Genomic DNA, 26,882 nt, shown 5'->3' with positions numbered 1-26,882 from the left:
ATTCTTGCAATCCCAGAAGTCATTTGATCAAATATCTTTCTCACACTAAATGTTCTTCAAGTTTTGTTTGTCCAGGCCTGATTTTCTACTCTATGCTACAGTTCTGTTGGGAAGTATGAGACTAAAGAAAAAGGCGTATGTGTTTCCAATCAGCTTATCATCAACTCGGCATTTCTGTGTATTTGGCGTGGTTCTCATATCCCACAGCACATAATCTATCCTGCCTCACAATCAATCACAAATCAAATGTCTTTGGGGGGGAAAAAAAGCATCCACACTGAACATGAAAAAACTTTTTTCTTGTTATTATTCCTTGAGTAAATACAGTATTAAAATGGTATAGCAAGCACACCTGCAATCCTAAATACTCAGGAGGCCGAGATCTGAGGGTCAGGGTTCGAAGCCGGCCCAGGCAAGAAAGTCTGTGAGACTTCGTTTTCCAGTCCTTAAGTTTTGAACTTGGGCACTTGAGCTTTTGTGCTCAAGGCTAGCATTCCACAACTTCAGCCACCGTTCCACTTCTGTCTGGCATTTTTTTTTTTTTTTTTTGTAGTTTAGTGGAGATTGGACTTTGCTGCCTGGGTAGGCTTTGAACAGCAATCTTCAGATGTCAGTTTCCTGAGTAGCTAGGATAATCGATGAGAACCACCAGTACCCAGCTTATCTGTGAGACTCTTACCTTCACTAAACTACCAGGAAAAAAAAAAAAAAGCTGAAAGTGGCATTATGGCTCAAGTGGTAGAGCACTAGCCTTGACCCAGGTTCGATTCCTCGGTACCATGTACATAGAAAAGCTGGAAGTGGTGCCGTGGCCCAAGTGGTAGAGCACAAACCTTGAAGAAAGCCCAAGGACAGTGCTCAGGCCCTGAGTTCAAGCCCCAGGACTGGCATTGTATTGGCTTTTATAAGGAACCTAGGGATGGCACACGCCCATCCTCCCCCCCCCCTTTTTTTTTTACCAGTCCTGGGGCTTGATGAACTCAGGACCTGGGCACTGTCCCTGAGCTGCTTTTTCCTCAAGGGTAGCGCTACTATTTAAACCACAGCATCACTTCTGGCTTTTTCTATTTATATGGTGCCGAGGAATGGAACCCAGAGCTTCATGCATGCTAGGCAAGCACTCTACAACGAAGCCATATTCCCAGCCCACCCTTTTATGCTTTTTGTTGTTGTTATTTCCATATTCTGTCTTACTTTTCTTTGTCTGAGCTGCTCCATACTACAGCCTTGTAACAGATTACAGGTGCCTACCACCACACCTGGACCTTTCCCGTTTTGTTGTTGTTGTTGTTGTTGTTGTTTTTTGGCCAGTCCTGGGCCATGGAACTCAGGGCCTGAGCACTGTCCTTGGACTTTCTCAAGGCTAGAGCTCTACCATTTGAGCCTCAGCACCACTTCTGGCTTTTTTCTATGTATGTGGACCAAGGAATTGAACCCGGGTCCTCATGCATGCTAGGCAAGCACTGTACCACTAGGCTAAACTCCAGGCCGACCGTTCCCGTTTTACATAAGTTTGGGTATTTGAGAGGAAATTTGGAATGAATGAGCTGTGAATACGGAGGAACAGTTCTGCCTGGAAAAGGTGTGTTTAGGGAGGTAACTGAGGTTAAATGAGGTCAGAAGAATAGGGCCCTCATCAAAAGGCTAGTGGCTTTCAAATAGAACGAGGCACTGGTGGGCTGGGTGTGTGGCTTAGAGTGCTTGCCTAGAATTCATGAAGCCCTGGGGTTGGTTCCTCAGTACCACATGAAAAGCAAAAGCTGGAAGTGGCGCTGTAGCTCAAGTGCTAGCTTTGAACAAAAGAAGCTCAGGGATAGTGTGTAGGCCCTGAGTTCAAGCCCCAGGACTGACTGGCAGAAAGGAAGGGAGGAAGGAAGGAAGGAAGGAAGGAAGGAAGGAAGGAAGGAAGGGCACCAGAGTCCCCCAAAAGGCCCTATGAGGACAGCAAGGAGACTGTCTATAGGCTAGAAGACAAGCCTCACTAGAAATGATCTTGGTCTTAGACTCCCAGCCTCCAGAGCTGTTAAAAAAAAAAAAAGTCAGTTTTGGTTGTTTAAGCCACACAGTGAAGGGTATTTTGTTACATCAGCCCTAAGAAACTAATAAAGTTAGTCTGAGAAGAAGAAATCAAGGTGGGTCAAGAAAAGACATCTGGGTATGGTGGTAGATGTCTATAATCTGTAGACTGCAGAGGCAGGAAGATTGGGGCAGGGCAGGGCAGGGAGGAGGCAAGTTGGGGGGAGGGGTCAAGCAGCAGCCGCCAGTCACTGCACGGCCTGCAGATACTGGAGGCTCAGGCCTTGTAATCTTAGCTACTTGGGAGGCTAAGAGCTGAGGATCACAGTTTAAAGCTGAGACTTTAGCTTCAATTAACCAGCCAGGAAGGCATTAGTGGAGCTGTGGCTCACGTGTTAGCCTTGAGCAGAAAAACCTCAGGGACAGAACCCAGGCCCTGAGTTCAAGCCCCAGTACCAGCACAAAAAAAAAACAGAAGAAAAAGAAAAGGAAGAAGAGGAGGGGGAGGGGGAGGAGAAGGGGGAGGAGGAGGAAGAGAAAGAAGAAGGGCACATATATCTCTGTAGCTGGGATTACAGGCCTGAGTCATCCTAGCCAGGTTGTGACAACCTTATCCCCGAGAGAAACTGAGGACCTTGCTGCCTGACTGCCACGGGCTTCTGGCTGTCCCCAGGGCTTCCCTGTCAGGCACCCAGACTCCAGAGCCACAGCCTCCGGGCCACAGCTGTGCGGGATGATATGCAGCGCCCTTCCTTCAAATGTCTTCCTTCAGGTTTGCTATTTTTACCTGGAGAGTTCTAGGTTCCTGAGTGGGAGGTGGAAACGAGAGAGTGGGAAGAGGGGAAGGAAGAATGGAGCCTTTCTTATTGAAAGGCTGGGGTTGGATGGAGGACTTTTTAATATTTTTTCTCCTCATTCCTGAGGGGGAGCCCCTCTCCCCAGTGTGATGAAGTCCTCCTCTGATTTTCTCCTTTTGATTTTCTCCTGATTTGTTTATTCATGAGCTCATTACTGATTATTACTACTGGTTACTGAGGGTTTGAATCCCACTTCTGCCACCTACTAGTGTTTGTTATTACTGTCTACATTTTGGAGCCTCTTTCTGTCTTTGATTGTGAATGGTCTCTTCAGGCTGATAAAGGAGACCTTGTCATAAGGATGGCTGAGAAGACTGAATGAGCTGGTGCCTAGAACATCCTGAGAGCTTCATACTTGTGGGTTTAGGGGAGGGTGTGTGTGTGTGTGTGTGTGTGTGTGTGTGTGTGTGTGTGTGTGTGTGTGTGTGTGTGTGTGTGTGTTCTTGTTTTTTTGTGCTGGTCCTGGGGCTTGAACTCAGAACCTGAGCACTGTCCCTGAGCTTGCTTGCTTAAGGCTGGCATTAAGCCACAGCTCTGCTTCTGGTGTTTTGCTGGATAATTGGAACTATGAGTCTCAAGGACTTTCCTGCCCAAAGCTGGCTTTCATCAGCTTCCATCAGTCCTCAGCTCTCCATTTTCTGAGTAGGATTAAAGTCCTGAGCCACCAGCACCCACCACATGTGGGTTCTTGATGTTAAATATTGGCAAAGCCTTGGCTAGATGCGGAAACCCAGCTTCTGCTCTTCAAGTCTCCAGCACTCAGCAGGAGCAGCATATGTGAACATGTCAGAGAGACATTCCTGTTGCTGGGGAGATGAGAGTGCCTGGCTTGCTGGAACAGTTATGGGAGGCTTCATAGGAAAGGGTTTTGAAGGCTGTAGAGGAGTTTACATCCTCTGGAAAGAAGTAGACAGAGGCCATTTCAGGTGAAAGTAAATGCATTGAGCAGAGTATGGAGATAGGCAAAGGCATAGGGTGTCTGAGGAAGAGGGGTATTCCAGCCGAACAGTCAAGCTTGTGGCCTGAGGATGGTGGTGCTGGAGGGGCAGGAAAAGAAATGGAGTGAAACGATTTGTCCAGCTATTTCTATCAAAAATACTTAGGGAGGGGCCGGGAGTTTGGCCTAGTGGTTAAAGTGCTTGCCTAGCATGCATGAAGACCGGGGTTCGATTCCTTGGTACCACATACATAGAAAAAAGCCGGAAGTGGTGCTGAGGCTCAAGTGGTAGAGCTCTAGCCTTGAGAAAGTCCAAGGACAGTGCTCAGGCCCTGAGCTCAAGCCCAGGACTGGCAAAAAAGAAAAAAGAAAAAAAAAAAAAAAAAACTTAGGGAAAGTGTTTTCCTTCCATTCTAGAAAACCAAGGAACAGGGATGGAATGTGGCCTAGTGGTAGAATGCTTGCCTAATGTGGATGAATCACAAGGTTCAACTCCTCAATACCACATAAACGAAAAAGCCAGAAGTGGTGCTGGGGCTCAAGTAGTAGAGTACTAGCCTTGAGTACAGAGAGGCTCAGGGACCGTGCCCAGGCCCTGAGTTCAAGTCCTAGGACTAGCAGATAGAAAGAGAGACAGAGAGAGAGAGAGAGAGAGAGAGAGAGAGAGAGAGAGAGAGAGAGAGAGAGAGAGAGAGAGAGACAGAGAGAGAGACAGAGACAGAGAGACAGAGAGACAGAGACAGAGAGACAGAGGCAGAGACAGAGAGACAGAGAGACAGAGAGACAGAGACAGAGACAGAGAGACAGAGACAGAGACAGAGACAGAGACAGAGAGGGTAAAGAACAAGCAAGTGTCTGATCCTGTACCCCAGGGGTACAGTTAGCTCATGGGAAGGAAGCCAGCAAGTTCCCCCCAAGTCCAGACTCCAGCACTGATCTGCTGGGCCCTGAGCTGTGGGCAGAACAGATGGCAGCTAGGGAGTGGGCAGTGTCTATAGACAGTGGGCTCTGTGATAGAGCTGGAGGTAGGCAGTGCCAAGCCCCCTCTAACCTGTCCTGGGTCCTATGCCCAACCTGGGCTCATGCCCCAGGGTCTCACCAGGCCTATTCCAATTGTGGGTTAACTGGCTGTTCAGCGCCCTGAGAGTAACATCTGCCACGTGTCCAGATGCTCCTGATGCTGCCCTGTAATTAAAGGTCACATCCAGAGATAAAGGGTCAGGAGAAACCAGGATGAAGAGATCCACTGGCCCAATAATATCAGCTTCTGGATATGGTATTGCTTTAATCTTCTAGGATTAAGTAAGATAATGAATAAAAAGAAGGTTTGGAACATGCCCAAGTAATGTCAGATAGTCAGACTTTCCTACCAGTATCCTTTTATATGCCTAATTTTTCTTGAACTCAGGGCCTGGGCACTGTCTCTTAGCCTCTTTGTGCTCAAGTTAGCGTTCTGTCACTTGAGCACACAGCACCACTTCCACCTTTCTCTGAGTAGAACACTGGAGATAAGAGTCTCAGGGACTTTCCTGCCCAGGCAGGGTTTGGACCACAATCCTCAGATCTCAGCCTCCTGAGTAGCTAGGATTATAGGTGTGAGCCACCAACTCTTGGCTGTTTGGGATATTTTCAAAATTTCCCTTTGTTACCAGGCCATCTTGGACTGTGATCCTCCTATTATCCAGATTGTAGCTGCGGTTGGGAAGAAACAAACAGCATGGTAGGAAAAACAGTGGGGGTTGGAGGGTTCCTCTCCTCAGGGTCATCAAGAGGACTCCACCCTCTAAGGTGATGTGGACACGACAGAGGATGATGTAGGTTTAGTGAGAGCAGGGAACCAGCAAGCAGGAGTCCTTGAGGCAGAAAATGACTGGCAGGTGTGAGGAATGCCAGAAGGTGTAGGAGTCGGGACTTGGTTGGGGAGGGGATGGGTGGTAGCCTGACAGCTCAGAGACTGCAGAAGAGCCACATCAAAACGATGAACCTCATGGACCACGGGGCTTTGCTGTCTTTTTCCAGCACAGCTTGCAGCTTTACAACATGTTATCCAACGTTGAAGTAGAACTTTTCTGTACAGATCATGCGGTGCGGGGCTGTGAACATTCACATAGTAAACAGACATGGGAAACCAGCGCTGAGACTCAAGAGGGGAGAGGAGCGGCACTCCAGAATCCCTCGTCTTAATCTGTTTTCTGATGCTGTAACAGAATACTGGATGGACACCTGGGTAATGCATAACGAAAAGAGGTTTGGGCCAAGCCTGAAGGTTCAATTCCTAGCACTGAGGAGGCTGGGAAAGGAGGATGCTGAGTTGAAGGCCAGCCTGGGCTACATACTAAGAAAAAAAAAGTCATGCATTGGTGGCTCAACTGTAATCTTAGCTACTCAAGGGTCTGAAAATTCTTATGATCACAGTTCGAAGCCACCCTGGGTGACAAAGTCCCTGAGTTAATTATTTCCAAGTAACTACCAAAATATCCAGAAATGGAGCTGTGGCTTAAGTAGAATGCTAGCCTTGAGAAAAAAGAGCTCAGGGAGAGCACACAGGCCCTGAGTTCAAGCTCCAGGATGGGCACAAACAAAGAAAAGAGAAAGAAGATGGCATTCTACCACTAGGGCCACACATTTGCTGGTGGTGTCTGAGTTGAGTCTGTCTGATTTGTCTGCCTTGTCTGGCTTCAAATTACAGTCCTCACATCTCAGCCTCCTGTGCAGCTAAGGTGTGAGCCATCAGTGGTGCCAGGCTTCTAGTCATGTGTTTTGAAGCACATGTGACATGTGAGTGTTCTTGTGGTCACTAAACATGCAATTGGCAAGATTACACTCACTCCAAGTCCTGCAGCAAGCCCCTAGCATTGCAGCCGAAACTATCAGCCAGAGCTTCTCCTTCAGTTCCTCCAGTGGACGCCCCAGCTACCAGTCTTTATTCAGTGTGTCTAACTCACTCGTCCTTCCTCGAGGGAGAGCTCAGTCAGCCGGCAGGCCTTGGTGGAACTGGGTTCACTGCCAGGCATCCGAGGCTCACAGATTTAATCCTGACTAATCAGGAGCTGAGATCAGGGTTTGAAGCCAGCCCCAGCAGAAAAGTGTATGAGACTCTTATCTCCAATTAACCAGCAAAAAGCTTGGGGGTGGGGGAAACCTTGACGACAGGGAGGAAAAAATGAGCTCAAAAGAGAAGAAGGAAGGAAGGAAGGAAGGAAGGGAGGGAGAGAGGAAGGAAGGAAGGAAGGAAGGAAGGAAGGAAGGAAGGAAGGAAGGAAGGAAAATGGCAGCAAAAGCCCATGATCTGGGTTGAAACAGCTGTCTGGCAAGCCAGAGTCCTGAGTTCAAACCCCAGTCCTCAGCCCCTTCCCTTCCCTAGTCCAAAGGCATGGCTAACACCTATGTCTTTCTCTTGCAGGACTGCCCAAGGCCCTGCCTCCTGGATCAAGGATGTCTGCTCACCACAAGGCTGCAACAAACCCAGCCCCTCCCCCACCCGCACCCCATTGCTAAGCCAGTGCCCACCTGCTACTCAGCTCCCACGGCCTAGAGTGTGGAGAGCCCAGGAAGCACTGCAGCCTTCCCATACTGGCTCCCCACCTGCTTCCCCGCCCCTTCCCCCCACACCCCGTTCTCCTGCAGGCCTGGCCAGGTGCCTGGCCTGCGCTGCTGGTGACTGGGCCGGCCACACGTGGCGCCTTCCCCCGCAGACCCAGCCTCTCCTAATGCGTGCCCTGTCTCCCCGCCAGACTGCGCGGGCAGGGAGGGACCTGTGCCCTGTTCCCGGAAGATGGAGGATCGCCCACACCTGGCACCGCGCCCGAGAGCCCGGGGAGGGCGTCATAAATATCTCCCGAATGATTCATTCATTCCTCTGTGAGAGAAGCCATCACCCTGTAAGAGGCAAGACTCTGAAGTCACACAGACCTGGATTCGAGTTCTGGCTCTGACCTTGGGCACTGTGACCTTGGTCTCCTCTCTCGGCCTGTTGCATTAAAAAAAAAAAGGAGGGTCAGGAGTGTGGCCTAGTGGTGGAGTGCTTGCCTAGCATGCACGAAGACCAGGGTTCGATTCCTCACTACCACGTACATAGAAAAAAGCTGGAAATGGTGCTGAGGCTCAAGTGGTAGAGCTCTAGCCTTGAGAAAGTCCAAGGACAGCACTCAGGCCCTGAGCTCAAGCCCAGGACTGGCAAAAATAAATACATCAATAAATAAATAAATAAATAAATAAATATAATAAAAAAAAAAAGGAGTGGCCCTCTTAGGTCCCTGTTGGGGTCTCGTGTTGATCTGACCCCCGCGCCGTCCTGGGGCTGGAACCCCGCCCCAGGACGGCGGAGCTGCGGTGCTCACGGCGAGCGCTCTACCACTTGAGCCACGGCTCCGCTTTCAGCTCTCTGCTGCTTCGTTGGCGATAGGAGTCTCAGGGCCTTTCCTGCCCAGGGCTGGCTTCGAACCTCGATTTTCACACTCGGCCCCGTGCGTAGCCGAGATTACAGGCTTGAGGCGCGGGCTCCCCAGTCTCCATTTCTCAGATAAAGAAACGGAGGCCTGGAAAGGGGGCCTGGGGCTTGGCCGGTGGGGCTGAGCCGCGGGCCTGGCAGCGGGCGCCCCGGGGATCCCGGAGTACGCTTGCGGATCTGGGGTTCAGTTCCCGGAGCGGAGCGCGCGCGGGCTCGCGGTTGTCACTTTAAATTAAGGCAGCGGGCGGGCGCCGGGGAGGGGGAGCGCGCGGCGGGCGCCTGGGAGCGTGCCCGGACTGCGGCGCGGCGGGGCCGGCTCCCGTCCGCTCCGGCCGGCCGGGCCCCGCGGCTGGGCGGGCGCAGGTTGGTGCGGGGCGTGCGCGCTGCGGGGAGGAGGCGAGGCCGGGCCGAGCCGGAGCTGCGACCCCGAGTGATCGGAGCGGAGTCGGCGGCCGCCCTCGGCGGAGCGGGGTGAGTACGCGCTCTGCGCACCGACGCGCGCGGTTCCCGCACCCCGGGGCCCCCGCACCGGGTCCCGCACACCCCTCGCGTCCGCACACGGAGGCCGGGCACGGCGCACGCCCGCCCGGCGCCCTCGGCGGCCCGGCCACTGCGCGCACTGCGCACCGCATCACCGTCCGCTCGCCTGGGCTCACATTCGGATCGCCCGCCGCTCGCACGCCTCCCCGCGCACTGCACCCTCACCTCCGCACTCCGATCGCCCGGCTTCGCCCCCCGCGTGGGCCCCTCCAGGCCCCAGACACCCGACACTGGGGCCGCGGGAACCCGCACACCGAAGGGGCACAGGGCACCCTGCCTTCAGAAGGCCCCACGCTGCCTGCCGAGGCCACGCTGACCCCTGGACTGCTCAAGGCTCGAGATTTGGGCCACTCATGGGGCGGGATGCTGTAAGTGAGGGTGGCAGTGCCCGGAGGTCGCTGTCCCCGTCGCTGTACTGCAAAGGGACTCAATGTCCCCTCCTCGGCCGGGCCACCGCGATGGAAAGCCTGTCCTTTCCCCAGGGTAGGGATGCTGGACTTGGAGAGGGGCGGCAGAAAGGTTTTCTATTAAGAGTGAAATGGGGAAACTGAGACCTTGAAAGCAAGAGAGAGTATCCCAGTTAACACAGCCAGGCCGAAGGTCAGAACAAGTATTCCCCCACTCTGAAATTTGAAACCTTTGCCAAGCAGCCTGGGGGCTCCCAGAACCCGGGCCAAACCCAGCTCTACCTCCTTTCTTCCTTCCTTCCTTCCTTTCTTTCTTTTTCCTAATGTGACAGTTCTGGAGCTTAAACTCTAGGTCTAGGCATTGTCCCTCAGCCATTTTATTCAAAGTTGGCACTCTACCACTCCATCCACAGCACCACTTCTGACTTTTTCGTGGTTAATTAGAGCTAAGAGTCACAGACTTTCCTACCTTGGATAGCTTTGAAGTGCCATCCTCAGATCTCAGCCTTCTGAGTAGCTAAGATTACAGGGGAGAGCACTGGCACCTGTCTGGACTCTGCCTCCTGCAGTGCGCAGGTGACCCTGGGCAGGTCATTTCCTCATCAGTCCAGGAAGCAGGACTGCAGAGGAAGCGCTCTGAGACAGCGGCTGGGAACCTCGGGACAGCTGAAGCCTGAAGTAATTGCCCAGAGTGATTGCCGCCCCCTCCAGCCAGTCTGTACTGTGGTTTCTGCGGGCTGTCTGGGGGATGGCACCAGGATGTGGTTATATCAGGGCGTGTTGGGGAGGAGGGAGGCTCTTGCAAAGGTTCCAAAGATTCTGAAGAAACTCACACTCCAGAAGGCTGAGGCTTCCCTGTGCTGCCCCTTCCCCATCTTGCCAGTTACCAGCTGGCTTCAGGGGAGAGCTTGGAGGAGCCAAAGTCTTGCTGATGGTGCTGTGAGGACCCCAACCAAGGACACAGCGGGGAGTGGAGGGCAGGAACACCAGGCCCCTCTCTTCTGCCAAGGCACAAATTTCCTGGAAAGCCATTTCTCTGAGCCATTCAGGAGGGGGAGGGGGCTCTACCATTGTCCAAGTCCAGCAAAGTGCAGTGATAGCTCTCCCCCTCCCCCACTCCCTGCAAGGCTTGCTCAGGAGTCAGCATGGTGGCCCAGAGCCCAGGCCAAGTCCATGGCTCCTGGCACAGAACCCGGAGTTGCTGTTCATGGTGTGTGTGGGGGGGGCGCAGAGGAGGGGACTGTACCCTCATTTGTAAACTGGGGGAACCCATGACCATTCACTCAGTCGCCAGGCCCAGAAAGGCGTCTCTACTTGTGTCTACCCAAACACTGCAATAGTGTAGGAGTATCCCTGGGTTGGTACCATTGCAATGGGATTTGAACCCCAACCAGGTCTGTGCAGATGCGGTACTGTAGGTAGGTTGCGTGAGGAGGGGGATTGCAGGAGGGATGTGCAATCTTAGGAGCTCAGGTGAAGGCCCTGCTATGGGGTTTTGTTTTTTTTTTATTTTCCTGTGCCAGAAGCAACAAGGGAAACCTCACCGGCTGCCCTGGCCAACCATCTGCCTCGTCAGCATCTGCATCCTAAGCAAACCCACAGCCCCTGTGCTTGGTTGGCAGACTTCCAGGCTGCCAGCAGGAGGCTGTGGATGGTGCCTGGGGTGACATGGCATCAAAGGGGTCTTAAGATAGCGAGGATCATCGCTAAGAAAGAACCTGGAAAAACCAGGTCTAGTCAGTTCTCTGCCCTTATCTGAGCCTTCCTTCTCCACTCCATGAAATGGGGGTAATAGGGGGTCGTGGGGGTGACGGAATGGAAAAGGCACTTGGTGTTCTTGAAGACACTGTTCATAGACGAGGTGCTGGACATAATGACAGGTGCTACCACTGTTGGCTCGAGGGAAGTGGCTCAACCCCCCTGAACCATCTCATTTATCTCTAACTCCATTTACCAGGCTCATGCACAGAGATATTCCAGGAGCCAGCAGGTTCCAGAAGCGAGGAGAGGCCAGGCCTGACCCAAAACAAAAGTCTAGTTGTTCCTGAGGGGGAGGTGGGATGCAGGCCCACTGTAACTTGAAACATAACTTTTCAAGAGAAACTGAAAATCCTTTTCTCTTTTAATTTGTTTTTTCCTTTCCCTTTTTTTTTTTTGTGCTGGGATGGTATTCAATGAGTCACGTACTAAGCAAGTGCTCTGCCACTAAAATCCATTTTTTTTAAATTATAGATTTCCTACTGGGAAAAAAAATACAATTGAACCCAGTGCTGGTAGCTCATACCTGTAATCCTGCCCACTCAGGAGGTTGAAATCTGAGGTCCAGGTTTGAAGCCAGCCTGGGCAGGGAAGTCTATGAGACTCTTATCTCTAATAAACTACTCAGAGAAAGTGGTACTATAGCTCAAGTGGCAGAGCACTGGCCTAGAGCATGAAGAGGCTCAGGGACAGTGCCCAGGCCCTGAGTTCAAGCCCTAGGACTGGCAAAAAAATAAAAATAAAATAAATGCATACTTAGAACTACTTGCTGGGCGAGGAGTGTGGACTAGTGGTAGAGTGTTGCCTAGTATTCATGAAGCCCTGGGTTCAATTCCTCAGTACCGCATACATAGAAAAAGCTAGAAGTGGGGCTGGGAGTTTGGCCTAGTGGCAGAGTGCTTGCCTAGTATGCACAAAGACCCGGGTTCAATTCCACGCTACCACATACATAGAAAAAAGCCACAAGTGGTGCTGTGGCTCAAGTGGTAGAGCTCTAGCCTTGAGAAAGCTCAAGGACAATGCTCAGGCCCTGAGCTCAAGCCCCAGGGCTGACCAAAAAAAAAAAGAATTATACTTGCTATATAAGGGGGTTGGCTATGATCATTATCTGAAATCCAGAAATGTGCGTCCACTCAAGCCAGAATGGCTTAGCACTGCCTCTTATCACCATGCTAGCTTCAAACTTCCTATGTGACTCAGACTGGTCTCAAGCTCTTGCCTGTAATCCCAGCAGTTGGAAGGCTGAGCCAAGAGGTTCTTGAGTTCAAGGCCAGCCTAGGCTACATGAGAAGTTTGAGCCAATCTGAGGTACATGGTCTTAATAATAATAATGATAAGGATAAACATCTTGAAAATACCTACCTTTGGCTAATTACCTCTCACTACTGACTGTGAAAACTCCAGTGACAGACACAAGTGACAGGGCACCTCAAGAAGAAGGACATAAGAGCTGGGCACAGTGGCTCACACCTGTAATCCTAGCTACTCAGGAGGCTGAGATCTGAGGATTAAGGTTCAAAGCCAGCCCAGGCACAAAAGGACCTGAGACTCTTCAATCATCCTCTAGAAAAAGGAAAATGGAAATTGGCTCAAGGGTAGGGTGGTAGCCTTGAGCTGAAGAACTCAGGGACAGCACCCAGGCCAAGTTCAAGCTCTATGAGCCCCCCCCCCAAAAAAAAGTAGGACATAGGGTCAGGGTTGGTGGTCCTCTACACTCTCACTACTGTCTCTCTTTTCCCTTCCAGTCCCAGCCACTGCAGGGAGCATCATGGCTGTGGATGTGACAGAATATCATCTGAGTGGTAAGTCCCCTAGGCCCAGCCTGGCCAAGGATCATACCGGGCCATCTCCAGAACCTCTGACACAGGCTGGGGTGGGAGGGGCCAGCTATGATTGATGAGTAGAAAGAGTCAGTGACTGCCTGGAGGTCAATGTTAGATTCATGGAGAGGGCAAGGCAGGTCACTCAGCCCAGGGGTGGTGACTGCCTGGGACCCAGCAGGCACAGTTTTACCCATGTCTCCTTGTGGCACAGAATTAAATGATAACCTGGAGTTCAGACACTGTAGGAGGTGGATAGTGCCAGAATGGAAACAACTTGCCATCTTTTTTTGGTGCTAGTTCTGGAGCTTGAACTCTAGGCCCGGGCTTCTTTTGTTCAAGAGTTGTCCTCTGCTTCTTGAGCCAGGACTCCACCTCCAGCTTTTTGGTTGTTTGCAGTTTATTAGAAGAATCTCACAGACGTCCCTGCCCCATCTGACTTCAAACTGTGATCCTCAAATCTCACCCTCCTGAGTAGCTAGAATTACAGGCGTGAACCATGGGTGTCTGGCTGTCTACCATCTTTTCTATCCCCCCTCCCCTCCATCCCCAGATGGGAGCGGGAAGTCCCAGCAGTGGGATTGGGGAGGGCCAGTGAGTTGGTAACAAAGTCAGGATGTGATCTCAGGTCCCTGATCTGACCCCCAGGCTAAGGCTGTCTTAGTTCCTGCTCTATTGAAAGCACCCCACTCTGGCCTAGGCCTGAGCTTTCGGATGGGTCAGGAACAACAGCCTTTCCCATCCCTCAGCCAAGATTCTCATTTTCTTTTCTTTTCTTTTCTTTTCTTTTCTTTTCTTTTCTTTTCTTTTCTTTTTTTTGCCAGTCCTGGGACTAGAGCTCAGGGCCTGGGCACTGTCCTTGGGCTTTCTCAAGGCTAGAGCTCTACCACTTGAGCCACAGCTCCACTTCCAGCTTTTTCTATGTATGTGGTACCGAGGAATCGATCCCGGGTCTTTATGCATGCCAGGCAAGCACTGTACCATTAGGCCAAACTCCTGACCCAGCAGTCTCATTTTTTCTCTGAGGCCAGTAAGTCTACCATAGCCTAGATGTGGCTTTGGGCAAGTGATGAAACTTCTCTGAGCCTTTACTTGCTCATCTGTAAAATGGGGTCCTGAGGAAGCCTGAGGACTAGCAAGGGTGTGAAATGCCTAGAGGCGTGCGGTGAAGCCCTTCCACTCTGGGCTTTCCCTAGACTGCTTCCTTGCTGTGCTAAGCTCTCAAGTTTGGTGTGGAGTTTAGCAGTGAGCACAAAGCTGGAGCCAGACTGTCCCGTAGCAAACTTCCATTTTGCCCTTGGTTTCCTCATTTTACAATAATAGACGCTGTCTTCTAGGAGTGTTTTGAGGACTTGGGGTCCATATATATGAAGAGCTCAGCAAGCTCTAGCAGGTATAAATAGTGCATTATAAAAGGAGCTATTAGCTGGGCGCTGTGGCTCATGCCTGGAATCTTAACTACTCAGGAGGCTGAGATCTGAGGATCAAGGTTCAAAGCCAGCCCGGGCACAAAAGGACCTGAATCTCTATCTCCAATTAACCTCTAGAAAATGGGAAGTGGGGCTTGGCTCAATCATAGGGCAGTAGCCTTGAGCTGAAGAGCTCAGGGACAGTGCCCAGGCTGAGTTCAAGCCCCATGACCCACCAAAAAAAAAAAAAAAGTAACTATCACTGTTGTTGTTATTACTGGTAGTCTTCTCCTCCCCCATTCCATTTATTTTTCAGTTCATTTCACATCAATTTTATTTTTTTCATTTCCAATTCCATTTCATTTCATTTCATTTCTGGTCTTAGCTTGAATCTCCCATCCTTTGGGAATCATTGTTCAATGTCACTTTTGCCCATGCATGCATACCAGTTCTAGGGCTTGAACTCAAGGCCTTGAGCTCTCATTTTTGGCTTTTATGCTCAAGTCTGGTCCATTTCCACTGGAGCCACAGCTCCACTTCTCACTTTTTGCTGATTAATTGGACATCAAAGTCTGACAGGCTATCCTATGCAGGCTGGCTTTGAACCCTGATCCTCCATTCTCAGCCTCCTGGGTAGGTAGGATGACAAATGTGAGCTACCACCACCCAGCTCCGTGTCACCTCCTCTGGGCTTTCCCTTTCCTGTCTCCAGGCCTGCTCCTCTGTTCTGTGGCCAGAACCCAGGACTAGCTGAGGTACAGTATGAGAGAGATACAAAGCTTCATCAGATGTCCATGATCAGTTTTGATAATTTTTGGGGGGCCAGTCCTGGGCTTGAGCTCAGGGCCTGAGCACTGTCCTTGGACTTTCTCAAGGCTAGAGCTCTACCACTTGAGCCTCAGCACCACTTCTGGCTTTTTTCTATATATGTGGTACCGAGGAATCAAACCCGGGTCTTCATGCATGCTAGGCAAGCACTTTAACCACTAGGCGAAACGCCTGGCCCAAGTATTGATAATTTTGTATGAGCCTCCAATAATATTTAAATAACCAAATGGCCCCTGGCTGGGGCCTCTGCTTCTCACATGCAGGGAACATGGTTCTACTTTGCCCACCATCTGCTCCAACAGACCTAGGGCCTCTCTTCTTACCCTCCGTCCAGGGCTCTGCTGCTACCCATCATGCCTTGGCCTTGCTTGAAGCAGAATTCACAACATTCTCCAATTGGCCAGGTCTTTTCCCAACATACCTGTGCTCATAGAACATTCTAGAATTTTTCCATGACTGATCCTGGAACCCTCTCTAGTCATAGTTTTCTTGAGCCCATGGAAGGACTTCCATCTAGAGAAGTCAGGAGTAGCTAGCTGGTGACTGAGCCTCGTTACCCCGTCTTTCTAATAGGCTTTAGTCTGCCTCATTCCTTGTCTCCACTCCGTGGTTTTGACATCAAAACCCTATAGTTATGTCAGATTGGAGATTGCTTGGGTTTTGCTGTTGTTTTCCTTTTTAAGAGTGTTAGAAATGTGGGGGGGTCTCGGGGGGGAGGGAAATGGGTACCAAGACATGTGAAAGGGTATCAATGTATGTGAATTAATGCACCTTCTATCTGGCAAATATCATGTAACCCTTTTACTAATTACACTAAAATAAAAAAAAAAAGAGTGTTAGAAATGTTTTTGCACATTGCCACCAGACCAGTTGTCATTTTAAAAAACCAGTGACATTCCTCCTGTGACAGCATCGAGCCACCAGCCCCCTTGGTGGGACCTTCAGGCAGTTTCCAGAGCTCTGCTGTTATAAATAAGCCCCAGTGACTCACAGGAGACATAAAACTAAGTTGGGAGTTTGGGGGTTTTTTCCCCCTTAGAAAAATTCACCAGGGGGCCGGGAGTTTGGCCTAGTGGTTAAAGTGCTTGCCTAGCATGCATGAAGACCCGGGTTCGATTCCTCGGAACCACATACATAGAAAAAAGCCGGAAGTGGTGCTGAGGCTCAAGTGGTAGAGCTCTATCCTTGAGAAAGTCCAAGGACAGCGCTCAGGCCCTGAGCTCAAGCCCAGGACTGGCAAAAAAAAAAAAAAGAAAAAGAAAAATTCACCAGGATGGGACCATGAGATTGTGGAAGTTTCTGTTGTCACCTGCATTTTTCTAGAGGAGGAAACAGAAGCCCAGAGGGCTGAGGGCATAGCTTATTGGTAGAGCAGTTGCCTAATATGTGGGGAGGCTCTGGGTTCTATCCCTACCACTACTAAACTGTCATCCTAGCTATTTAGGAGACTGAGATCTGAGTATCACAGTTCAAAGCCAGCCTAGACAGGAAAGTCTTTGAGACTCTGACTCCAATTAACTGTCAACAAACAGACAAACAAGCTCCGGGGGAAAAGGAGAGTTCACTGGTGCCTCACACCTATAATCCTGGCTACTGAGGAGGCTGAGATCTGAGGATCGCAATTCAAAGCCAGCTGGGGCAGGAGAGAATCTTATTTCCAGTGAACCACTAAGAAGTAATGCTGTGGTTCAAAGTGGTGCTCAGAAGCACCCAGGGCCTGAGCTCAATCCTCAGGACAGCTAAAACAAACAAACGAACAAGCCTCAGGTTCAGGGCCAGGCCCACGTCCAGCCCCCCCCCACACACACATAAAATACCTGTTTCATAAATTATCAGTGCTGACCAATCTGCTTCCTGGGTGGATGTCTAGGACCACTGTACCCCACTAATGAAAGACTACCCTTCCCTTACAGTAATCAAGAGCCCCCCTGGCTGGGAAGTCGGTGTCTACGCGGCGGGGGCCCTGGCACTGCTGGGAATTGCAGCTGTGAGTCTGTGGAAGCTGTGGATGTCCGGGAGCTTCCCCAGCCCCTCTCCATTCCCCAATTATGACTACAGGTACCTTCAGCAGAAGTATGGCGAGATCTATGCGGAGGCCAGGCCCAAGGTGAGGCTTCTGCCCCTGTGGGCCCACCAGGCCCTCCCTCCTTTCCTTCCCCCATCCTGGTGAATTTCTCCCAGATATGGAGACAAGGCTTCCTTTGGTGCCCTGCAGAGCTTCCACTTCCTAACTCAATGCCAGGGAATCCGAAATTACTTCCTAGCCAGGTGTAGGTGGTTCACTCCTGTTCCTCGAGACGCTGAGATCTCAGGATGACAGTTCAAAGCCAGCCTGGGTAGGAAAGTCTGTGAGACACATACCTCTAATTAACTACCCCAAAACTGAAGTAGAGCTGTGACTCAAAGTGGTAGAGCACTGAGCAAAAAAGCTCATGAATAGTGCTAGGCCCTGAGTTCAAGCCCTACGACTCACACACACATGCACTCATGCACGCACGGGAAATACTTCTTATTTTTCTCTCTGTGTGTGTCCAGTACTGGGACTTGAATTCAGGTCCTCTTGTGGTCACTTAGTTCTTTCTGCTCAAAGCTAGCACTCTACAACTTGAACATTTTGACATTTTGCTGGTTAATTAGATATGAGTTTTAGAAACATTTTTCCTGGGCTGGCTTTGAACCATGATCTTCAGATCTCAGCCTCCTGAGTGGATACAATTACCCAGTGTGAGCCACAGGCACTTGGCCTGTAACATCATTTTAATGGTTGCATGAGATTCCATTTTTGTGCACGAGCCATGATTTACCAAATGCCATTATAAATAATACAGTGGGTGTTTTGTATGTAAAACTGTCTTCATTGGAGGTAATGCACTTTGGATAGATGCCCAGATGTACAAATACTAGATCACTAGATCATTTTTAAGGCTCTCAATATATATTGCTAAATGCTTCATCATTTAATTCTTGGCAGAGAATTTTTCAAATATCATTGTCTGGGTTAGAGTCTCTAGTGCGCTCTTATTTGGGGTGTCCAGGGGGTACCATCTCATTCTCTATTGGAAAGGGTATAAACTGGGACAACTTTTCCAAAAGGGTGTTTTGAAAACACACCTCAGAAGGCATCAATAGAGCCAAGTTCCACTGTTTCCTGCCTATAATCCTAGCTACTCAGGAGACTGAGGTCTTCAGAATCATACTTTGAAGTCAACTGGGGAAGAAAAGTCTGGAGGATTCCATGTCCTGGAATCTCTTTATCATCTCCTGAGACTGGATCTGAGACCTAGTGATGCCCCTGTGTCCCTTTTGCTCACCCCCCCAGCGAGTACCAACATGGAATGCCCAGCGGGCCAACACGAGAGGGTCGTCCAGTCGCAAAGGCAGCCTGAGCATCGAGGACACCTTTGAGACTATCAGTGAGCTGGGGCCCCTGGAGCTGATGGGCCGGGAGCTGGACCTGGCCCCCTATGGGACCCTTCGCAAGTCCCAGTCAGCGGACTCTCTGAACTCCATCTCGTCTGTGAGCAACACCTTCGGGCAAGACTTCACCCTGGGCCAGGTCGAGGTGAGCATGGACTATGATGCCGCCTCTCACACTCTCCACGTGGCCGTGCTTCAGGGCAAGGATCTCCTGGAGCGGGAGGAAGCCAGCTTCGAGTCCTGCTTCATGCGCGTCAGCCTGCTGCCCGATGAGCAGATCGTGGGCATTTCCCGGGTAAGTGAGGCTGGGGGTGCCCAGGGGTGCTCTGGGAGGCACCTCTTCCCAGAATGCTGGGCAGAGCTGGCCCCTCTGCAGAGCCAGGCATGATCACTGGAGGGAGCTGGAGAGCGGGTGGAAGCTGATCTGAAGATGAGGATGCCCCATCGTGCTGGCTGCGTGTGGTTCTCAGTGCAGGATCCACGAGAATGGTGTTGGACAAGGGTCCACAGCCATGTCTGTCCCTTTATCATCATGGGGATAGTGCAGAGAATGCCCTTAGGGAAAGGCACCCTGATTTCCCTCTGGAGACCCCTGTTGCTGATTCCAGCACTCAGCAGGGGTGGCAGTCTCCTGGGTGACTAAGAGTCACACTTGACACTGACTGCCTGGGTTTAAATCCTAATTTTGCTACTTCCTAATAGTGTGCCCTTGGGTTAAAAAAAATACTTAATTTGGGTAGGGCAGTAGCCTTGAGCTGAAGAGCTAAGGGACAGCGCCCAGGCCCAGAGTTCAAGCCCCATGACTGACCAAAAAAACAAAAACAAAAACAAAAAAACTTAGAGACTCAGTTTCCCCCTCTTTCCAACGGGTGTCATAATCATTGAGGAAGGGCTGGGAATACAAGGCAATACAAGAAATGTCTTTAGTCCGGTTCTTAGTAGGCGCTTATTTGTGGCTGTCAGGACCATGAAAAGCTGCTGTCAGCCTGATCCCTGCTGGCCAGGAGCCACCTGAAGGATTCTGGGGGGTTCGAGACATGCCTTTAAGGAGGAATGTTGCAACAGCAGACACCACAGACACACAGGCTGACCCTCTGCTTCATAGAGCCCAACAAATCTGATTGTCATACACACACACACACACACACACACACACACACACACACACACACGCACACACAGAGCCAACAGGAGGGCATCTTACAAATAAGGAAAATGAGGCTGGCTTTGCTTAGCAACCCCTAACAATTAAAGATCAGGAACTCAAACCCAGGCTTCCTGTCCTGCTCCCCACATATTCATGAAGTACAATGCTAGGAAAATAGCAGGGGGGGGTGTCTCTCATGGGCAGGAGACGGCAAAGAGAGCCTTGGCCAGGGGAAGTAGAGATGGAGGTAGAGAGCCTAAATGCTAAGGTCAGGAGCTTCCACGGGGCGAGAAGGCCACACAGCAGTCTCAAATGGGATGTGTGGCAGTGTGGCTCTAGGAGACACTTTAGGAGTTTTCTCAGAGCCAGGCAGCCATTGCAGCCTGAGGTGGGGATGGCTGGAGTGGAGGGAATGGCAGGTTTTATAGCAGTGCAACCCAGCCAGTCCCATTATGCAGGTGGCTGCTTCCAGGCTGGGCACCCCCCTGCTTCAGAGAAGGTGCCAGCGATGAGTGTTCCTCTCGAAATATCGCCAGGCAGTGACTCAGGCAGCCCCCACGGAAAAGAGAGCCGCGTGGAGAGGGCCCCTCCCTCCCCAGGGGCTGCCCACGGCTTCCTGGGATGAGGCCAACAGCACCCACTAGGCAGTACTGAGCTGGGAAACACAGCCTGCCTCACTTTGCCTAGGCGCTCTGTCCATCTGTCTGTCCACCCATTCATCCATCCATCTATCCATGCACTCATCATCCTGTGGGCTCAGCTCAGCAACTCGGGACCAGGGAGATTCATGCCTGGGGACTCCACAAACAACTCCCCTGTCTCCACTGCTCACCTGGCCTGGGACTGGGCTGAGCAGATGCAAAAGAGATGGAGACCTGCTCAGCTAGAGCTGTAAGAGTTCTGTGGCATCATGGGATCTGAGCACAGGGATCAGATCATGGAAGCTTTAGTGCTACTTGAAGACAGGGGCGCTTTTGAACGTTCAATGGAAGGAGGACGGGTGAGCCAGCCTCCGGCCCATTGTTCTGTCCCCATCTCCAGCCCCCTTCCTCAGTTTTGGGGCTCCCTCCCTGGCCCCCTGTCTTGCAGATCCAGCGGAATGCCTACTCAATCTTCTTCGATGAGAAGTTCTCCATCCCTCTGGACCCCACAGCTCTGGAGGAGAAGAGCCTGAGGTTCTCTGTGTTTGGCATCGACGAGGACGAGCGGAATGTCAGCACTGGGGTGGTGGACCTGAAGCTGTCCGTGCTTGACCTCTCTCTCCAGCCCTTCAGTGGCTGGCTCTACTTACAGGACCAGAACAAGGTGTGTCTCACCAGCCTGGGCCAGCTCGTCCACCCCAGAGAGAAAACACACATACTTTTCTTAGAAGGAAGCCCATTGGTCAGGTGCTGGTGGCTCACGCCTGGAATCCTAACTACTCAGGAGGCTGAGAATCTGAGGATCATAGTTCAAAGCCAGCCTGGGCAGGAAAGTCCATGAGATTCTGATCTCCAATAAATAACCAAAAAGTCAGAAGTGGAGCTGTGGCCTAAGTAGAAGAACATTAGCCTCCAGCAGAAAAGTTCAGGGATTGCGCCCATGCCCTGAGTTCAAGCCCTAGGACCAGCACAAAAAGAAGTGCCAAACCCCCTCAAAAACAAGCCAGAGTCTAAAGTGCTGAGGGTGTGACTCAAATGGTAGAGTGCCTGTCTAGTAAGCACAAGACTTAAAAAGATTTTTTTTTCTAGTCGTGGGGCTTGAACTCAGGACCTGAGCACTGTCCTTGGAGACATTTTGCTCAAGACAAGCACTCTGTCACTTGAGCCACAACGCCACTTCTGCTTTAAGACAATATTTTTTTTTAAACACTCAGGAACATGGTTGCTTAAGCAAATGCTGGAACTCCATTCTACTTGGATCCCTAGGTGCCACTGTAATGGATGTGACAGGCAATCTGGGGACTGGCTTCTAAGGCAGCAGTGCCTGCATCTGGGGAAGGGAGGGGGCTGAGGGAGGGGCTCCCCCTTTCTCAGTCCTGCCAGCCTAGGAGCTGGGTGTAATGGACCCCAAGAGCAGCCACTTCCCAATGGAGAAGGGAGCTTCTGCCATCCCCTGGGCTCCTCAGGTCCTGGGGGAGAAGCCCGATGAGCCACGCCTGTCCCCTAGGCTGCTGACGCTGTGGGGGAGATCCTGCTGTCCCTCAGCTACCTGCCCACAGCCGAGCGCCTCACCGTCGTCGTGGTGAAGGCCAAGAACCTCATCTGGACCAATGACAAGACCACAGCGGGTAAGGCTGGGTGTGGTGGGCTCCTCCATGTGGCTTAGGAAGCCACAGCCCAGCCCCTGAGCCACAGGCAGTGGGCGACATCAACGTTGCCAGGGGTAGGGGCGCCCCAGCTTCAGCTGAGCTCAGTGTTAGGCAAAGTAGGGGGATTAATCTAGCAGGGGACACATGGGAATCCTGGAGAGTGGCGAGAGCCTGAGAGGACAAAGTAAGGGACGTGGACAGGAGCAATGGGACAGCTGGGCGTGGGTGGCCCATGCCTGGAATCCAGGATATGACATATAGGTATCGTGGTTCAAAGACAGCCTGGTCAGGAAAATTCTATGGAACACTTATCTCCAATTAACCACCCAAAAGCAGGAAGTTGAGCTGTGGGTCAAGTGGTAGAGCACTAGCCTGGAGCAGAAAAACTCAGGGACAGGTAACTGGGAGTTTGGCCTAGTGGTAGAGTGCTTGTCTAGCATGCACAAACCCGGGTTTGATTCCTTAGTACCACATATATAGAAAAAAGCTGCTGGTGCTGTGGATCAAGTTGTAGAGCTCTAGCCTTGAGAAAACTCAAGGACAGTGCTCAGGCCCTGAGGTTAAGCCCCAGGACTGGCAAAAACAAAACAAGACAAAAACAAAAAAACCTCAAGGACAGATGCTCAGGCCTTGAATTCAAGCCCCAGGACTGGCACAAAGAGGAGAGTGGGTGCATTCCAAGAAACAGGATACCAGGCTTCAAATGGGGGCCAAGGCCACCAGCTCCAAACAAGTAGCAGGCGGGACCTAATGCCTCAGCTCTGCAGGAACCTCCAGCCCTCCTCAAAGCCCCTACGAAGCAGCTGTAATGGATAGCCAAACGCAAAGGACTGATCTATTGGGGTGGCCAGCCTGAGGGGCGCATTAAGAAGTCCCAGTGAATAGCTGATGGACAGGCAGACGGTGATGTGGTATTTTAGAGCTACACACTGTTCATTAGTCAGGCTCTGCTGCACTGGCGCGGAGTGACTCAGGGTTGACATTTGTGCTTAGGCCATTTGGTAAATGGGAAATGGTGGATCAGTCCAGCCCCTGAAGCATCTTGTGAGGGGATCATCTTAGCTGTCTGGCCCTGAGGCACAGCCCAGCCCTCTCCTGACTTGCCTTGTGTCTTGTGAGCCTCCATTTTCTCATCCGTAAGTTGGGACTCGAAACAACACAGAGCAGCTCATGGGAGATGATGGTGCACGCCTGCTCTAGAAAAGCTGGAGAATCCTGGAGCCTCGAGAATTTAAGACAAGTCAGGGGCGGTGGCTCATGCCTGTCATCCTAGCTACTGGGGAGGCTGAGATCTGAGGATCATTGTTTGAAACAAGCCTGAGCAGGAAAGGCCATCAGATTCTCATTTCAAACCAACCACCAAAAAGCTAGAAATGGAGCTGTGGCTCAAGTGGTAGAGCACCACCACCAGAAGGCAAAAGCTAAGAGACAGTGCCCAGGCCCTGATTTCACACTCCAGTATTGGTGTGCATGTGCACACAGACGTGTGCACAAAGATGTGTACATGTACACAGGTGAACGCGCGCGCGTGCGCGCACACACACACACACACACACACACAAATTCAGGACAAGCATGGACAACATCTTGAAATAAATGAGTGAATAAATTAAATAAGAAAGACCCAATGGCAGGCTATTAGAGATAATGGCAGCAGCAAAGCGCTGGGGAGCTGGAGGCGGTGGGCCAGGCCAGTGAATAAGGCTGTGCCAAGCAAATACGACACTGGTCCTCCCCCCTCCATACCTGTCTGCAGACCCCTTCGTCAAGGTGTACCTGCTGCAGGATGGAAGGAAGATGAGCAAAAAGAAGACGGCCACGAAAAGGGATGACCCCAACCCAGTGTTCAACGAAGCCATGATCTTCTCCGTGCCAGCCATTGTGCTCCAGGTAAGGGGGACTGTCACCCCAGAGCTGCTGACCAGCACATCCCTCCGCTGTGTCTCTCAGGATTCCAGAAGGTACACTTTATTTTTCTTTTGTAGCTTCTGGGGCTTGAACTCTAAGCTTTTGTGCTCTGTCACTTAAGCCACAGCTCCACTTCTGAGTTTTGCTGGTTAATTGGAGGTAAGAGTCCCAAGGAGGGGGCCAGGAGTGTGGCCTAGTGGTAGAGTACTTGCCTAGCATGCATGAAGCCCTGGGTTCGATTCCCCAGTACCACATACACAGAAAAAAGCCAGAAGTGGCACTATGGCTCAAGAGCACTAGCCTTGAGCAAAAAGTGTCCAAGTGTCCTGGCCCTAAGTTCAAACCCCAGGACTGGAAAAAAAAAAGTCTCAAGGGCTTTCCTTCATGGACCGGCTTTGGATCATGATCCTCAGATCTCAGCCTCTTGAGCAGCTAATGTTACAGGTGTAAGCCATAGGCATTTGCTATGCCACCACTGGGTGCCAGCTCTCTGGGGGTTGAGGACACAGGGCAAGATGACATAGGAAGGAAAAAAAACATGGCATGGTGGCTCACCTCTGAAGCATTGGCTATGCAGGAGGCAGAGGCAGAGAATCACAATTTTGTGTCCAGCCTGCACAAAGTTAGCAACAACTCCTCTCAAAACTAAAAGATAGCTGGGCATGGTGGCTCGCACCTGTAATCCTAGCTACTCAGGAGGCTGAGATCTGAGGATCGAGGTTCAAAGCTAGCCCGGGCACTAAAGAACATGAGGCTCTTATCTCTAGTTAATCACTAGAAAACTGAAGTGGCGCTGTGGCTCCAGGGGTAGGGCAGCAGCCTTGAGCTGAAGAGCTCAGGAACAGTGCCCAGGCCCAGAATTCAAGCCAAACAACCAGTCATCAACAACAAAAACAACAAAAAAGCCAGGCAAGAAGATGAGGTCCTGAGTTCAAACACCAGTATTGAGTACTGGCCATTTGTTTGCCAGGTTGCTAAGGACACCTTTGAGGGACTTCACTGGGACCCCGTGGGGCCTGGGAGTCATGGAGAACCCCAACTATTCTGGGTCTCCAGCAATCGTGTCACCTCCTTCCTAGGACCTGTCTCTCCGTGTGACGGTGGCTGAGAGCAGCAGCGATGGCCGTGGGGACAACGTAGGCCATGTTATCATCGGGCCATCTGCCAGCGGCATGGGGACCACACACTGGAATCAGATGCTGGCCACACTTCGCAGGCCTGTGTCTATGTGGCACCCAGTTCGGCGAAACTAGCAGCCAAGGTAGGCCCGGTGGGCAGCAGAGCCACTGAGGCCTGGCATGAAGTCAGCTCTCTCCAATGTTCTCTTCCTGGAGCAGTGAATGCTGGGGGACTCCCCTTGGAGTCCCCATCCGCCACCTTGAATCTTGTGCACTGCTCGCAGAGACCCAGGGTTTCTTCCCACCAAAGGCCAGCTGGGGCTGCATCAGGATGCCGGGACAGCAGCACACACTGGCACACGCGGCACTGTCTCGAAGACCTCAGGACCTCTGTCCCTGTTCTAACTGGCCAGCTCTCCCACCCCACTATTTCTGAAGACTAGTTGCCAACCTGGACCATGAAGCTTTTTGGAGAGCCAGGCACTGACAGTGGAACATGAACAGACATGAAGAAGCTGAACTCCCCCTGCCCCAGGGCTAAGTGACGGTCCAGCTGTGAGAACTTGGGGAGAGATGGGAGGAAGGGGTGAGGGAGGCCCCTTACACAAAGAATTTGCTGAGCTTTGAGGGATGTGAAAGAACTCAGGATCCCAGGCAGAGGCATAGCCAAATGAGGGCAGGGACATAAACCTTCCTGCCACCTCCCCAGTACTTAGGCCACCACAGTAGGGACCAAAGAAGAGAGGGAGAGACCCAGGCACAAACAGAAGCCTCAGGTCAATGGAGGCAAAAGGGCTGCCCTCTCTGGCCCTTAACCATCACAAGAGTCAGAAATCCCAAGATGCAGACAGGTCAGGGGATTGGATCCCTGAAAAGGGACAAAGGAACAGGTTCTGGGAGGACTGGCTGGGAATGGACAGGCCTTGGCCAGGGCTGACTCCAGCCCTCAAAACACTGGTGTCCTCGTTCAAGTTCACTAAAACTGAGGGACAGGCAGCTTTAGCCCGGTGGCCAGAGAGAGAGTTAGGTGGGTAGGGGAAGTTGGTACCCCCAGGGGGCCCTGCCTAGGGGCTAAGGGGCTATGTGGCACGGCCCCTCCCGAGTTGATCTTTAGCTTCCAATTTAGTTGGAGTCAGGGTGTCATGGGATGAGGGGGTGGCTTGCAACTGACAAAGGCAGTCTCAGAAAAGCAAAGCTTCATGCCCTTCACCTCAGAAGTGGGCAGGGAAGATGCACCGGTGTGTTTAAAGGATGGCGGAGGCGGGATGTGCAGAGCCCTGGAGGCAGCATCTGTTCTGCAGGGCGACCCACGGGGAGGGCGGGAAGTGAAGGGAACTAGGGCTCACAGTTGCCATCCTTGGCCCTGGTGAGCTGTGGAGACCCAGGTCCAGTTCTGGTCATCAATGCCATGGAGAGTGGGGTGATTAGAACAGGCACTCAGAGCGAGGGATCAAAAACTTGGAAGCCTCTCCAGGACCCTTCCTGACCCTAGGCTGCCTGCCCTGGGGCCAGCACCAGGAGTCAGCATGACCCGTGGACATGCATGGCTGGGCGAGCCTTTGCAGCCTGGAGGCCCCCGATTGGTAACCCAGAGGCTTTGCAAGAGCAGGCCACATCTCCCCACCCTCTCCACCCCTCGTCCTCTCATTCTCCATGCATGAATTGTCGACTGTGTATCCAGGTTGACTGTGGTGGGGACCGAGAATGCTGACTGGAATGATTCTAGACCCAAAATAAAGCTGGGGCCAGGAGAGGGCTTCCAGGGAATCCTGCCCCATCCCAAGTCACCTCCGTTTGTTCTCTAAGAACCAGGACCTCAGGACTCATGGGCGACAATGAGTAACCCTGAGATCCCTGAGAGGGGCTGCTGGGCTAGGCCTGACAGGAGAGGAGGCGTTACAGGGAAACAAGGAAGGCTTCAGGACCAAAAGGAGCACCTCAGGTGGACAGGACAGAAAAAGCACCAGGTGCTGGTGGTTC

The 26,882-nt window shown here is 51.6% G+C and overlaps 1 protein-coding gene across 1 annotated transcript; it reads left to right on the top strand.

Moving 5' to 3' along the window:
• Window positions 1-8,595: 8,595 nt before the first annotated feature.
• Window positions 8,596-26,780, top strand: Syt12 (synaptotagmin 12). Its single transcript, XM_090347283.1, has 8 exons — window positions 8,596-8,731; window positions 12,711-12,767; window positions 16,936-17,129; window positions 18,342-18,734; window positions 20,676-20,891; window positions 21,735-21,855; window positions 23,633-23,766; window positions 24,864-26,780. The coding sequence occupies exons 2-8, from the start codon at window positions 12,734-12,736 to the stop codon at window positions 25,035-25,037; spliced, it is 1,266 nt and encodes a 421-aa protein (XP_090203409.1). The 5' UTR covers window positions 8,596-8,731; window positions 12,711-12,733; the 3' UTR covers window positions 25,038-26,780.
• The last annotated feature ends 102 nt before the right edge of the window (window positions 26,781-26,882 follow it).

Source organism: Megascapheus bottae, chromosome 16, assembly GCF_031878675.1.
Source record: "Megascapheus bottae isolate mThoBot1 chromosome 16, mThoBot2.hap1, whole genome shotgun sequence".
In the NCBI taxonomy this organism is placed as follows: Eukaryota; Metazoa; Chordata; class Mammalia; order Rodentia; family Geomyidae; genus Megascapheus; species Megascapheus bottae.
The sequence above is the reverse complement of the archived record's forward strand: the minus strand, read 5'-3'. Positions and strand labels throughout refer to the sequence as shown.

Bases quoted from the DNA above. Each gene is read 5' to 3' on its own strand.
- Syt12 (XM_090347283.1), top strand. From the start codon at position 12,734: ATGGCTGTGGATGTGACAGAATATCATCTGAGTG. The intron at 20,892-21,734 runs GTGTGTCTCACC...CCTGTCCCCTAG, and splicing joins ACTTACAGGACCAGAACAAG to GCTGCTGACGCTGTGGGGGA. The intron at 21,856-23,632 runs GTAAGGCTGGGT...ACCTGTCTGCAG, and splicing joins CAATGACAAGACCACAGCGG to ACCCCTTCGTCAAGGTGTAC.